Consider the following 15,417-nt stretch of genomic DNA (forward strand, 5'->3'; position numbering starts at 1 on the left):
TCCCTTACTTGACCCATGAAAGCTGCGGGAAAAAGGCTCACAGCCTTCTAAGGGTAAAAAGGGAGGTGAGTCCTAGGCCCTTCCCGCAGGGAGCCCTAAGTCTGGAAGGGGGAGGGGGCAGAAGCCAAAGGTTAGAGCCAGGTCACGTGACTGGAAGTTTGCAAAGCATATTGACCTCGGTAGGTGGCGGCTCTCACTAACCACCTCGCACGGTCCACCCCAACTTTTTTGGGTTTGTTTTTGTTTTCTTTTGTGGTTGTTCTGGGCCTCGGATGTCACTGGTGAACTCTGCTCCTCAACAGTGTACTGGGAGTCACCAAAAAGTTAAATAAGTTACTGTGCCATTGGGTCAGGGGAGTGGCTTCCAGGTCGGCCTCCCCAAACCCATTTTCCAGATGGGAAAGTGGGGCTCCGAGAGCTCTGGCGGACTTGCTGAAGGTCCCACAGCTCGTAAGAGGCGAGGCAGCGCCGCAGGACTGGCCTCCTCTGGCCAACTGGACAAGATCTCCGCATTAAGGGCTGCGGCCACTTTCATCTTCTTCGGGAGGAGGAGGCGCCCACAACTGTAGGGCCCGAAGAGATAAGCTTCCTCCTCCTAGGCCTACCCAACTCACCCAGCGTGGCCAAAAACCGCCGCACCACCACATCGCTTTGGGTTTCTCGGGCTTCCGTAGCATAGCCTTGACACCCTGGCCCCTCCCCTGCGCGGAGGCCAGGAGCTGCGGGGAGGAGACGACGAAGGAACGGGACGGGGCGGGGCCTAGGAATAACGAGGAGGCCAAGGGGGAGTTGGAGGTCGGCGCAGGCGCGCTGGGCAACGGAAGTGCTGCTCCTGCGACTGCTGCGCGGCCTCGGTCGCTGTGTTACCCCGGAAGTCCTGCCCCTGCCCCCGCCCGCGGCAAACATGGCGGTGGACTCAGCGATGGAGCTGCTATTTTTAGATACTTTCAAGCACCCCAGCGCTGAGGTAACGAGGCCGGGCTCACCCTAGCCCCTTCCCCTGGCCCCAGGGACCCTTCTGGGAACGCATGGGACGGGCCTTGGGCCGTATCGCTGTCCCCTTCTTCTTCCTGTCGGTGGGGTGGCCGCCCCTGCGGATGGAGCCCGGGGGCGGTCGCGGCCCTGGTCATCGTTCCCTGCTGGGGGTGGGGTAGTGGGGAGGGGAGCATCTTCGGTCCCCCCCAGGAGTGTGATGTCGCCGTAGGGAAGAGGAGGGTGACTTAATAGCGCGGCCTTTCTTCCCCTTCTCTTTTCACTCACTCCCTTCTTGCGGTCACTTCTAGGCCTGCAGCGAAGGGAGCATCAACCTGGGGAATGAATGACCGTGGCCTTTGGGGTCTCCCGGGACCGTGTCCTTGAGAGGTCAGGGAGAGCACCTTAATTAGAAGAGAGAAAGGGAGGTAGAGCTGATGCTTCTGACCTGTTGGACCCATTTTTCCTACTGGTGGGAGGTGGGTAGTCCAGGTACTAAGTATTTTACTGTGGGAATTCAGCAGGTTGTCCGATTCAGACCTCTTTTCAGTCCATAACACTTATTGCTTGAGCATCTTCTTTGTGCCAAATTTTCGTAGAGTAGGACGGCTTAGGAGATTTGGAAGAGAACGAGATTCAGAGGAAATCCATTGTGGAATCGTTGTTGACCTGAATAAAAGTAACTCTCCGCTGTCACCTCTTTCCACTTTCAGAAGTTGGTTTTGGGTACCCAGAACCATTTAATTAACTGGTTCAGCAGTACATAAGCTAATTTTTTTTGCATATTTTCGTCAGTTCTTAGAGCACCTTACTAATTAGGTTAACATTTACTGTAGGACAATGATTATTGCTCTTTTTTTGTGGTTACAGGCAGTACCTATAATATGAGCTAGGCTTTGCAGAGGCTACTTTCGTTGCACTGGAGATCAGGCAGGGCAGTTCATTCAGTAAATTTATATTGAGCATCTACTGTGTGCAAGCTGCTGTGCTTCCTGGACTTTGTAGAAATTGTGAAAGAAGCAGAACAAATTCATTGCTGCTACTAAAATAACACACAAAAAAGAAAAAAGGTACCCCGTTGATGGAGGTGTTGATCATTCTAGTAGTGTCATTTTGTAGGAAATAGAGTGTTCAGTGAATACATATTGAATGCTTATTATGAACAAAGTTTTGCTGTGAAGAATACAAAGACATAACATTTGGTTGTAATCTCCAAGAAATTTAGGATCGTTAGGGTTGGAAGGGACATTAGAGGTTACCTAGCCCAGTGTTTCCCAACCTGTAGTCCAAGAAGACTGGAGGAGTTTCTGTAAGAGGACCCCTAGTATGTCTTTTTGCAAGGTATCATCAGTAGCTTTAACTTAGATAAAAGAAATAGATCACGTGTTCATCAAATTTGAAGATGACGCACGTCTGGGCGGACAACATTAGATGGCAAGATGCGGAAGGATTTTGACATGCTAGAGCGTTGGACTGAATCTAATAAGAGGAAGTTCAAAGGGGTAGATATAAAGATTTGAATTGGGTACACAAAAAAATCAAGCAAAAAGTATTAGAGGCATGGTTAGGTACCTTTTGTTCTGAAAAAGAACTGAGAGTTTTAGTAGGCTGCAAGCTTATTGTGAGTCAGTAGTGTGATGTAGTAACCAAAGAAACTAATATGATCTTGGATTCCATTAAGTGATGCATAAGCTATCATCCAGGACAGAGATTGTGCCATTGTATTCTATCCTCATCAGATTTCTTTTGAGTATTGTATTCCATTCTGGGGACTACAGTTTAAGAAGAACCTTGATAAGATGGAGAGTGCCCAAAGAGGGCAATTGAGATAGTGAGGGACCTTGAATCCATGTCATTTGAGGATTGGTTGAAGAAACTGGCATTTTAGCCCAAAGAAAAGGGTCTAGAGGAACATGATAATTGTGTTCAAATATTTTGAAGTGCTATTCTGGGGAGAGAAGGATTAGATTTAATGTGTTTGGCCCTAGAGTATGTAGCAAGGAGCAATTGGAAGAAGGTTGCAAAGAGGCAAATTCAGGCTTGATGTCAAGAAAACTTCCTAACAGTTAGAATTGTTCAAAAGTGGAGTGGACTGCTTTAAGAAATGGTGGTTTCTCCCTACTTGGAGGTCTTCAAGCAGAGATTGAATGACCACTTGGATATTTTATAGTGGGGATTACTTTTGTGTATAAGTTGAACTAGAAGGTCACTAAGGTCTCTTCTGTCCCAAATTCTGTAAGTTTGTGATTGTGATTTTTGCTCTTTACTGCCAACAAAATATGTAGTGTGACTCAGTGTAATAAATGAGAAAACATAAGTAGATTAAATAAAAAATAAGTTGAATTTATGTATCGCTGTTTTCAAGTGTATGCAGATGTTATTGTCCTGAATAGCATAAAATATAAGTTCATTTAAAGCATTGTTGCATCCAGAGTAACTCTTTGTCATGTATTTTCTCAATCATCGAACACTAATAATACAACTGTTATGAGTTTTGCCAGATTTTTTAAAGTAAAAAAAGAGTTCCTCATATAGTTGGCAATCATTGATGTCGTCCATAGTCCTCATTTTATGAAAAAGGAAATAGGCCTAGAGAAAGGGAAATTACTTTCCTAAGGTTACGCAGTATGTTGACAGGACAGGAAATCCTAGGTTCCCTGCTTCCCTATCCAAAACTTTTCCTTACACCACATTGCCTTTCATGATATCTATGATTAAGTGTCAAAATAAAATAGGTCATTTACATATCACTTTTGAGTCGTCAACTAGCATTTATTAAATACCTTCTATTTCCCAGGCAATGTGCAAAGGGATTGTAGTGGGGAGAGACTCATTGTCTTCACTATAACTTTGTGATTTATAGTTTATCATGGTATAGGTAGTATCTCCTTTACATCCATTTTTCAGGTGAGGAAATAAGGGTTTAGAGAAGTTATGTGATTTGTCCAATATGATAGCCGGGAAGTTTTTTGTCTTTATATCTATTCCAAGTACAAATTTTTTTCATTATAGTGATATAGGAATTCAGAGAAGGGAGAGACCATCGAACTGGAATGATCAGAGAAGGCTTTATGGAACAGGTAGGACTTGGACAGGATCTTGAAGTATGAGTATGATTTGGTTACCTAGAAGGGCATCATTCGATATGGTCCAGTGCCAGTAACTGGAGCAGTTTTGTCTTGAGCTGAGAGTTTGTGTTGAAACAGTTTTTCAAACATTTGTTAAGTGCTATTATGTGCTAGGTGATGGGGAAGATAGATTAAATGAAAGGTAGTGTGTTCCCTCATTGATTTTACAGTCCTCTAAATATGATGTGACACATAAATAGCTATAATGCCACGTAGAATAATCAGCTTTTCCTAAAAAGTGAGAGAGAGAGCTGGAAAGGAAGATTAAAGCTTGATTACGAACAGCCTTGAATTCCATGCTAAGGAGCTGTAGCTTCATTCTGCAGGTCTTGGGGAGTCATTGAGGGAGGTTTTTGAACAAGGCAAGTGAAATGATTCATCTTTGTTGTCTTCCAGGTCCTAGCACCACACTTGGCACAAGGATGCTTAAGTAGATACTTGGTGGATTGAATTGAAAAGGAAGCTCTAGAAACATTATGATTTGCCATGAAGAGACAGGAGACAAACCGTTTAGGAGACTATAGCAGTTGGTAGTATGGTGAAGACAGCATAGACTCAAGAAGTGATGGTGGAAATAGAAAAGACAGATTTGATAGGCATTTTAAAGGAAGAAGCAGGAGAGAGACAGGATAAGGCATTATAATATCATAAATTTAGAGCTGGAATGGACTTTGAGGTAACCCCCTCATTTTATTTTTAAAGTTTCTTGATTAGAGTTATGAAATCTTTAAGATTTTTTTTCATTATTATCATTGTGCAAGTAGTTTTCATGAGCTGCTTATTTCACTCTGCATAAGTTCATGCAGGTTTTCCCAGGTTGCTCTGAAACTGTCATATTTGTTATTTTTTGTGATGCAAAAATATTCTGTTACCTTCATATGCCTTACTTTGGTAAGTGATTTTCCCAATTTATGGGTACCTGCTTTGTTCCCAATTCTTTACAACCCAAAGTGCTGCAGTAAATATTTTTCTTGTACATTGTCCTTTCTCTATGTTATACCCATGGGGTATATTCCTAGTGGTATTATTGTTGGATCAAAAGATTTGGTATGAGATGTTTGTCTAAACCTATAATTTCTTCCAGACTGCTTTCTAGTTTGCCTAGCAGCTTCTTTTCTTTCTTCTTTAAAAATTTTTTATTTTTAAAACTTTTTTTTCTTTTTAAACTTTGATTTCTAAATTCTCTCCCCATTTACCTCTCCTCCACCCACTGAGAAGGCAAGCAAAATTATGTCAATAATACATATGAAATCATGCAAAACATATTTCCATATTAACCATGTTATTTTATTTTTTATTCTTTAAATAATATTTTATTTCTCCCTAGTTACTGTTATCAGCCATATTGCCCTCTCCTATCCCCCTAAAGGCCAAAAGGCTAAAAAAAAATATAAAGAAACAAAATTCTATTTCATTTTGCACTCAGAGTTTATCAGTTCTCTCTCTGGAGATGGTTAGTATTCTTCCATCATAAATCTTTTAGAATTGTCTTGAATCATTGTATTGATCCTAGTAGTAAAGTCTTCCACAGTTGATCATTATTATATCATTGCTATTACTGTGCACAGTGATCTCCCGGGTCTTCTCATATCATTTTCCATCAGTTCATATGGGTGTTGCCATGCTTTTTTTTTTTTCTGAAATCACCACCTTTGTCATTTTTTATAGCACAATAATACTTGATCACCATATACCACATTTTGTTTAGCTAATTTCCAATTGATAAGCTTCCCCTCAATTTCCAATTCTTTGCCACTACAAAAAGAACTATAAATGTTTTTGTACATTAGGTCCTTTTCCTTTCATCTCTTTGTGGTACAGACATAGTAGTGGTATTGCTGGGTCAAAGGGTATGCATAGTTTTATAGTCCTTTGGACATAGTTTCAAATTGTTCTCCAGAATGGTTGTAACCAGTTCAGACTCCACTAGCAGTTTATTAGTTTACTTATTTTCCCTCATCCCCTCCAGCATTTGTCGTTTCCGATAGGTGGGATATTGCACCTCAGAGTTATTTTAATTTGTATTTCTCTTGTCAGTAATGATTTAGAGCATTTTTTTCATATGAATGTAGACAGCTTTGATTTCTTCTTCTGAAAACTGCCTGTTCATATCCTTGGGCCATTTATCATTTGGGGAAAGGCTCTTATTGTTATAAATTTAACTCAGTTCCCTATATATTTAAGAAATGAGGCCCTTATCAGGGACACTTGTTCTAAAAAATTTTGATGTTTCATTTTCTATGATTGCGTGTTAGCAAAATGTAGTTTCCTTGATTATCTCTTTTAATTAGGTCTGTTTTTACTTTGATATCGTGATTGCTACCCTCACTCCAGCTGAAGCATAATAGATTTTGTTCCAGCTCTTTATTTTAACTTGGTGTGTGTCTTTCTGTTTCAAGCATGTCTCTTGCTTTTTTTTTCTTCCACTTAATAGTATTTTATTTTTTCCAATTACATGTAAAGATGGTTTTCAACACTCATATAAAATTTTGAGTTCCAAATTTTTTTCTTCCTCCCTCCTTCCCTGCCTCCCCACTCCTCTACCCAAGATGGCAAACAATCTGGTATTAGTCATGATGTGAAAGAAGAATCAGAACAAAAAGGAAAAACCATAAGAAAGAAAAAAAAGAAACTTGTATGCTTCAGTCTGCATTCAGACTCCATAGTTCTTTCTCTGGTTGTAGATAGCATTTTCCATCATGAATCTTTTGGAATTATCTTAGATCATTGCATTGCTAAGAAGAGCTAAGTCTGTCAAAGTTGGTCATTGCACAATGTTGCTGTTACTGTGTGCAATGTTCTCCTGGTTCTGCTTACTTCATTCAGTGTCAGTTCATGTAAGTCTTTCCAGGTTTTTCTGAAGTCCATCTGCTGATCATTTCTTATAGCGCAACAGTATTCCATTACATTCATATACCATAACTTGTTCAGTCATTCCCCAATTGATGGACATCCCCTCAGTTTCTAATTCTTTGCCACCAACTATGTCTCTTATAAACAACATATGGTTGGATTCTTGTTTCTGCTCTGTTCTGCTGTCTACTTCTGTTTTATGGGTGAGCTTATCCCATTCTTATTCACAGTTATGCTTACTAACTGTATTTCCCTCCAGCCCTATTTTTTCTATTTATTCTTTTCTTTCTCTTTTTATCCTGTCTCTCCTTAAAAGTCTCTTTTGCATCTGACCACTGCCTCCCTTAATTTGCCTTCCTTTTATCATCCCCCACCCCCATATCTCTTATCTTCTTTCCCTCCTATTTCCCTTTTGGATAAGATAGATTTCTTTACCCAACTGACTGTGTATACTTTTCCCTCTTTGAAACAATTCTGTTGAGAGGGAGCTTCAGGCATTGCCTTAAATCCCCTCCTTCTCATTTTCCCCTCACTATAAGAGATCTTTCCTGTGTATCTCTTTTATATGAGAAAATTTTCCCCATTCTACCTCTCCCTTCTCACTTCTTCCAGTTCACCCTTCTTTCTCACCTCCCCCCCCCCCACTTTTTCTTCCCTTTGGAGATCATCCTAACATAATTGACTCACGCTCAAGTCCTCTGTCTACATAGATTGCCCTAATATTGAGAACTTTCTTAGGATTTACATGTATCATCTTCCCATATAGAAATGTAAGTAGACTCCTAACTGCTCTAATAATGGAAAAGTTCTGAGGAGATACATGTATCATCTTTCCATATAGGAATGTAAACAGTTTAACTTTATTGAGTTTCTTATGATTACTCTTTCATGTTTACCTGTTTATGCTTCTCTTGAGTCTTGTGTTTGAACGTCATTTTCCATTCAGCTCTGGTCTTTTCATCAGGAATGTTTCACAGTTCTTTATTTCGTTAAATGTCCATTTCCCCATGATGGATTATACTCAGTTTTGCTGAGTAGGTGGTTCTTGATTGTAATCCTAGCTCTTTTGCCTTCCAGAATATCATATTCTAAGCCCTTTGCTCCTTTAATATGGAAATATCTTGTGTGATCCTGACTGTGGCTCTACAAAATTTGAATTTTTTCTTTCTGGCTGCTTGTGATATTTTCTCCTTGATTTGGGAGCTCTGTAATTTGGCTGTAATATTCCTAGGACTTTTCATTTTGGGATTCTTTTAAGAGGTGATCAGTGGATTCATTCAAATTCTATTTTATCCTCTGGAACTAAGAAATAAATAAGGGCAGTTTTCCTTGATAATTTCTTGAAAGATGATATCTAGACTCTCTTTTTGATCATGACTTTCATTTAGTACAGGAAGTTTTAAATTATCTCTCCTTAATCTGTTTTGCAGGTCAGTTGCTTTTCCAGTGAGATATTTCAGAATTTCTTCTAGTTTCCTATTCTTTTGATTTTGCTTTATTGTTTTTTTGTTATTGTATGGAGTCCTTAGGTTCCAGTTGTCTAATTCTAATTTTTAAGGAATTATTTTCTTCAGTGAGCTTTTGTACCTCCTTTTCCATTTGGCCAATTCTCTCTGTTTTTTCCCCCCTGGAACTGAGAAGGAAGTTTATTTGATAATTCAAAGCCTATGTAAATAATTCTTAAAAACAAATAAATAAAAAATGCCTCCCCCCCCCCCAAAAAAAAACCCAGTTCTTTTACCCACAGAAAATGTAGCTAATTATTAAGCAAAAGAAATCTCAGATTGCCTTAGATTCAGCGTTATACACTGGAAAAGGAAGAAAATGTAGTCTGTCCTCCTGGAAAAAGTCTGATTTCTTAATTGCTTTCTGAATGCCTGGATAGCTTTAAGATTACAATTCTGTAATTAATTTGAAATTACATTTGAGTTGCAGGGCTGAGTAAAAATTTTCTAGGGCTAATGGTATTCAAAAGCAGAGTAAAGGTGATATTTAGTAGGTTTTGTATTAAAATCCCAATTAAAATTGGGAGAGAACTAAGGGCTGGCAGTTTAAATTTTAGTATGTGGCTTTGGGGTTGGTACCTTCTGGTTCAACCTTCCATATCCCCAATTCCATGCTAAAGTAAGACCTATCACTTTAATTCCTGAGCTTAAGAGTTGTACATACTTATTATTATGAGCATATTAAACTATATCTTTTGGGAATTTTCTCCCTTGAAATGGATAAAGCCAAACCCAGTCAACTGAGGAATTAGTTAAATGAAATCTCCATCCCCAATTGTACCAAACATGGGCAAAATCAACCCCACAGATCACAGGAAAAATTAAAATCTGATACCATTCATATCATGTCAGGGAATCCAGTAAGAATGACCTTCCCTGTTTTCCTTTCACTACTCATAAGTTTGAAAAGTAAAGAGGGATATATAACCAAATAACTTGACCCTTAGGTTCAAGGTCCAAAATTCTTCATCTCTTCTCCACTTTCCACTTATGAATAGTCTAGTCAACAACAGTTTATTTCTTTGATATTCTTTCGAGGTGGTTAACCTAAGTCCTTAATTGTTTAAGACTCTGTTTTGATATTTTACATCAGACTACATGATAAGAGTCCATTGAAAACCTTCTCCCAGCAGATCAAAGCATCTGCCTTAATCAGAGTATCTGTCCAGATGTGTGTGTGTTCCATTTAATTGGAACAAGCCACTATTTCTAAAGTACTGGCAAATCATGAACAGAACCTGTCCCACCAATAACATACACAGACCAATAAGTAGGGTAATTTGGATCTGTGATTAAGATGCTGGGCATATATGAAAGGAGGAGCAACTTTAAGATCTGGAATTTAAATTTCATTAAGACTGCTTCCTCTCTCCCAAAAGGCAACATAGGTTCCTCCATTGTGCTCTCCAAAGAATAAGAGCCTTTGAAAGCATTCTATCTCTAGTGCTGGATGGGAATTGGAATGAATAGCATAAGTCTTTGTTCAAATGACATCTTTTGTTATTCAGAAGCCTTCTGTATTTTGTGTTTAGCAAACCACTCATCACTTTTGTTTGCTACCACTGCCACTGTGTAGTTATGACAACCAAACTGGGCTGTAGAAAACAGGGGAGAAGATGCATCTCCCTCCCTCATTTGCAGAAATGGGAGAGTCATCCAACAATTTGTCCCCATTTGAATCCATCTTGGAAACATCTTGAAATGCTTTATTGCCCACAGAACAAATTTCATGACTAGTGGGTTGGCCAGAATAACTACTTGTACCATTGCTTTCCCTGGTTTGTCTAGACCAGGAGGTCAGAGTCTTCTGATTCTCCATCTTCATCAGTGCTTCTATATCTGGTAACTCTTTGGGCAGTAGAAGATACTTCTCCTAAAGGCTGCCCTATGATCCACTGTTTCCTTGATGCCCTGCAACTCCAGCTTTCACTGGTTGTTTGCATAGCCCCAGCAGAGCTTTGCTGCTATTCATCCTTCTTATAAACCATCATCCCCAGCAGGTCAGACCAGTAATGAAGGGATGTGTACAGGTCAGACGTAGCCAGGGTCATTTTTCAGCACTGAGTCTGAAGGGCTGTGACTGTGGGTCTTTACATAGAACTTATATTCTCCTGGGGCTTCAATTTTAAAAGCTCTCAAGGAACCTAATGGAATGGTTACTCTGACTCCCTGGTGTTAGTGATAGCCTGGCTAGAAACCAGTGTGAGGCCTAGGAAGTTGTTGCCAGGTTTGTGGTAACCAGTGCTATAACTGTGGATCAGTTCTGTCATGAAATGATTGTCATCTGGTCAATAACCAACTGTGGTTTTACTCCACTTCCTTTCATAAGCCCATTACAGGAAGCCTTGCAGCCTTCCTCAGATTCTTCATGCTACAGAATCTTCATCCCTAGAAGGTCCTGGTAGTGGTTGCCCACTGTAGCAACAGTGTTACTTGCAGTTACTGTGGAGGTAGCTGCAGTATTTATTATTATTGTGGCCAATAATAATTGGAGGGCTGCTAGCGCAGGTTCTTCGATCTGCTTTTCTAAAGGAAAGCAACTTTAAGGGTTTACAACCTTACTTTAATTAAACATACATTTATCATTCACTTAGTTCAGGGGAAAAAGTCAGCACCCTGAACTTAAGAACAAATATAAACAGAAATTACAGAGAAAATAACACAGATCAACAGACAGGCTTCTAACTGTCTGACCATAGAGTACATACCAGAGAGAGAAGCACCAATATCCAGTTTTTCAAAGTGGAGCGCGGGGGTGGGGGGGGAGGGGCCCCTCAATGGCTACTCAAAGCCTGGTCTGGCGAAATCACACGAACACTCTTCCAGTGAGTGAGTCCCAAAGCAAAATGCTAACCTCAGAGTATATATACTGTTTCCACCCAGTGAATCTTGATACAGTCAAAGACTCTTGATTCAGACAAAGGCAAGACTCAATCAAAGATTGATTGCCTTAGTGCTGAGGACTGCAAAAGAAAAAAACAGCAAAAAGTCCCACTTCGCTTGACGTTGCTGTTACACCCACTTTGAACAGGAAGTGCGGCGGGCCATCTTGGTATGCTCCTGTGCTCCTAGCCCTCAGGGTTCCATATGTAGGGGCTAGCACTATACCCCCAATTCTACTTTCTAAGGAGTTATTTTCTTCAGTAAATTTTTGTGTCTTTTATTGTTAGGCCAGTTCTGTTTTTTAAGTTGTTATTTTCTTCAGTATTTTTTGTGTCTCTTTTACCAAGGTGTTAATTCTCTTTTCAAAATTTCCTTGCATCATTTTTGTTTCTCAGTTTAAAAAAAATTGTTAATTTATTTTTAGTTTCAGCATTCACATTTACAAGATTTTGAGTTTTAAATTTTCTCTCCCTCCTTCCCCTCCCTGCTGCCCAAGATGGCATGCAATCTGATATAGGCCATACATGTGCAATCATATTAAACATATTTCCACATTAGTCATGTTGTAAAGAAGAATTAGGACCAAAGGGAAAAACCACAAGAAAGAAAAAAAAAGGAAAAATAGTATGCTTTGCTCTGTATTCAGACTCTATATTTCTTTCTCTGCATGTGGATAGCATTTTCCATCATGATTCTTGTGGTTTTGTCTTAGATCATTCCATTGCCGAGGAGAGCTAAGTCTATCAAAGTTGGTCATTGCACAGTGTTGCTATTACTTTGAACAATATTTTCCTGGTTCTGCTCACTTCACTCAGCATGTTTATGCAAGTCTTTCCAGGTTTTTCTGAAGTCCGCCTGCTCATCACTTCTTAGGGAATAATAGTATCCCATTACAGTCATGTACCTCAATTTTTTCAGCTATTCCCTAGTTGATGTATTAGGAGGGCAGAGTTTATAATTTCAAAGAGGATCATATATATGTCTGAAAGGTTCGGAACTGCGAGATATAAGGAACCTTCAAAGTAGGAGGCAGAAGAATCAAAGCATATATTTAGGCTCCACAGTAACCAACCCATGAACCAGCATCCCCATTTTGATATTTTGATCAAAAGCTTCCAGGCCCAGTAAGTCCGCCTCACAAGAGTAACCAGGAGGCCCCAGAGAAGCATGATGGTATAAAGCAAAATCATATACATGCTTCCCCTCTATGGTAGAAAGATTACCCACTGGCCTCAAGTCCTCGTTCAGCACTCCTTGGTCCACACGTAGGTCAGCTCTGCTACTGGCAGCTCCTGCTTCAGCTTTGGCTGTAGCTGTAGCTGTAGCTTTGGCTGTAGCTGCAACAGCAGCTGTAGCAGCAGCTGTAGCTGTAGCAGCCTCAGGCTCCAACGGAAGCTGTTTTTAACCAGCCAGCTTCTGCGGGGGGGTGTAAGGTACGCCGGGGAAAGCACAGGTTCTTTTGATCTGCTTAAGCAAGGTGAAGGGGTTGACTGGGAAAGCACAGGTTCTTTCGATCTGCTTAAGCAAGGGAAGCAAGGTGAAGGGGCCGACAAGCTTACTCCAATCCAACATATAAACAGCATTCAGGTAGTTCAGGGGAAAAAAGCCAAACTATTCAAGGGCACTTGTTGACTAAGTGCTAAGGAGCCCATTTTTGGTTACCAACACAGCATCCCCTCATTTTCCACTTCTTTGCCACCATAAAAAGAGCTGCTGTAAATGTTTCATACTTAATTTTTCCTGTATAATATTTTGTCTCTTTAAGCTCTTCTGGAAATTCTTGCTGAGCTTGAGCCCAGTTAACATTTTTCTTTGAAGATTTGCTTGTAGCTGTTTTCACATTGTTGTTTTCTTCTGAGTTTGAGTTTTGGTCATCCCTGCTGCTGTAGTGGCTTTTTATGGTCAAATTATTTTATTGTTGTTGGTTGCTCATTTTTCCAGGTTATTTCTTGACTTTGAATTTTAGGTTAAAATTGGGATATGCTCACCTGGAGGTGAGGAGGTACTATCCTAAGCTTCAGGCTTTTTTGTGCTGCTGTTTTCAGAGGTATTTCGGGGTGGGGGGGGCGGGGTTCTGAAAATTTTCTGTGCTTCCAAGATGGTGTGATCTGGGGAGAGGTGTAGTCACTGTTCTCCTGGTGTGCGCTCTGGTCGTTACTCAGGAAAGGCCCTTGGTCCTCTGTAGCTATAAGTGCTAGCACTCTTCCTGGCTTTGGAACTGTGACCAGGTCCCCTGGATCTGTGACCCAGAACTGCTTATGGGTAATAGAGTTGCCAGTTAGCACTAACTACAGCCCGTGCCAGTAAAGGGTCCACTCTAAGTTTTTTTTCTAACCACTTGTCCTATCTTTTTACCATCTCTGGTCTGAGAGCTCCCAAAGCTGCTGTTGCTGCTGCCACCCTCACTGTTGTAGCTGCCTCCAAGGCCCATTCTTGGTGCTGTTGCTACATTCCAGGCTGGCCCCAACCCTGGTGTCACAGACCTTTCCTGCTGACTTTCTGAGTTGTTTTTTGCCTAGAAAAATGTCTTACCCTGACCTTTGGTTGGCTCTACCACTCCAGTTGTTTAGAGGGAAACACTGGGAAAGTTCATCTGGTTGCTCCCTCTACTCTGCCATCTTTGTTCTGTGCCTAGCAATTTCTATTGACTAGGGAGTTTTTATAGTAGCTGGCATATGCACCTTTTTTATTTTTAACTAGTACCAAATAGTTTCCATGATTACTACTTTATAGTACGTATAGTCTGAAATCTGACACACCCCTCATTTCATAGGTTAGAGAATAAATGACTTGTCTGGGTTCACAAAGACAGTAGCATGGCCACATCTTAAACAACAGGATTTGGAAGATATACCGTAAGGTACTCAGCAGGTGGTCGTTTAGTCTTTGCCTGGAGATCTCCTTAGAGGGGGAACCCACTACTTCCTGAGAGAGCTCATTTTACTTTGAATAACCTTGATTGTTGGTAAGTTTTTTCCTGATGTGAAGTGTAAATTTGTTTCTTCACAGTTTTTACCCATTAATCCTGTTTCTGCTCTTAAGAGCTATATTGAACAAATATATTAGTCATTTGTCCTTTAAGAATGTACTTGGCTTGTAACATGCTCAAGTCTGTCTTGAGGAAGTAGAACTTAATTCATTAGTTCTTCACTCGCAACCATCATTAGTGACAAATTTTTAATTCCCCAGGGCACATATTCCATAGCTCAGCGCACATTTTCTATGGCCCTTATGCTCACTTATCTTCTTTTATGTTAAATTTCACTCTCCTACTGACCTAATCTCAAACCAAGCTGTGTTCACATGAGGAGGAGGCTTTAGATTGCTGCAGGTTTTCGAAAGTTGACTGTGAATTGGGTCGAGTATGTTTGTTTCTACTGTCCTAGAGAATTCTTTTGAGTCTCAGCTCTAGCTCTGGATTGTTATCAGTTGTTAGTGTTCATTTCCTTCTTCTGAAATGATTATGTATACACTCCCTCAAGTTAGCAAGCATTGATGATCTGTTTAAATGTTGTCCTTCCTTAGTAGCCTGTAAGCTCTTTGGGAGCAGGGACTACTTTACAGTTTTGTCTTTGTGTACTCAGAACATGGCATAGACCTCATTCTCCAAAAGCTCTTAGGTAGGTGTTGGATTGGATTGATACCACAATCACACTGGGTATTAAATCAGTCAAGCATTTGTTAAGGGCTCCCTATGTGGTAGGCTTTGTGCAAAGCATGGGGAATAAAAACAAAAAAACAGCCTGCCAGGAAGAAATTTGCATTCTGATGGGAAAGACAATGTAAATAAATCAGTATGGACAAGATGTCTGTGGAAGTTGTTAAAGTGGTATCCCTGAAGCATGTCTGACTAGGTTCCTCTAGGGTGTAAAGCAGACAGCACATGCTGTTTCCCATACTTAGAATGCACTCCATCCTCCTCTCCTATCCCTTTTAGAATTCCTGGTTTCCTTTAAAGCTCAGATAGTCTAAGGCATCCTCTAAATCAGGGTTTCTTAAGAGACTGCTCAGAGTACTGTTTTTAATTGCATAAAACAAAATACACAAGATTACAAGGAAATGAAATATATTTAAAT

General features: G+C 40.3%; 1 protein-coding gene and 1 pseudogene across 1 annotated transcript in view; one reads left to right on the top strand and one right to left on the bottom strand.

Annotated features, from left to right (window-relative positions):
- Positions 1–879: 879 nt before the first annotated feature.
- VIRMA (vir like m6A methyltransferase associated) overlaps positions 880–15,417 on the top strand; it is an 87,729-nt gene continuing 73,191 nt past the window's right edge. The window contains exon 1 of the mRNA XM_036759336.1: positions 880–967. Within this exon, the coding sequence (XP_036615231.1) occupies positions 905–967 (63 nt within the window). The 5' untranslated portion in view covers positions 880–904. The remainder of the gene's footprint in view (positions 968–15,417) is intronic.
- Positions 9,959–13,772, bottom strand: LOC118854936 (annotated as a pseudogene).

Source organism: Trichosurus vulpecula, chromosome 1, assembly GCF_011100635.1.
Source record: "Trichosurus vulpecula isolate mTriVul1 chromosome 1, mTriVul1.pri, whole genome shotgun sequence".
NCBI classification, from domain to species: Eukaryota; Metazoa; Chordata; class Mammalia; order Diprotodontia; family Phalangeridae; genus Trichosurus; species Trichosurus vulpecula.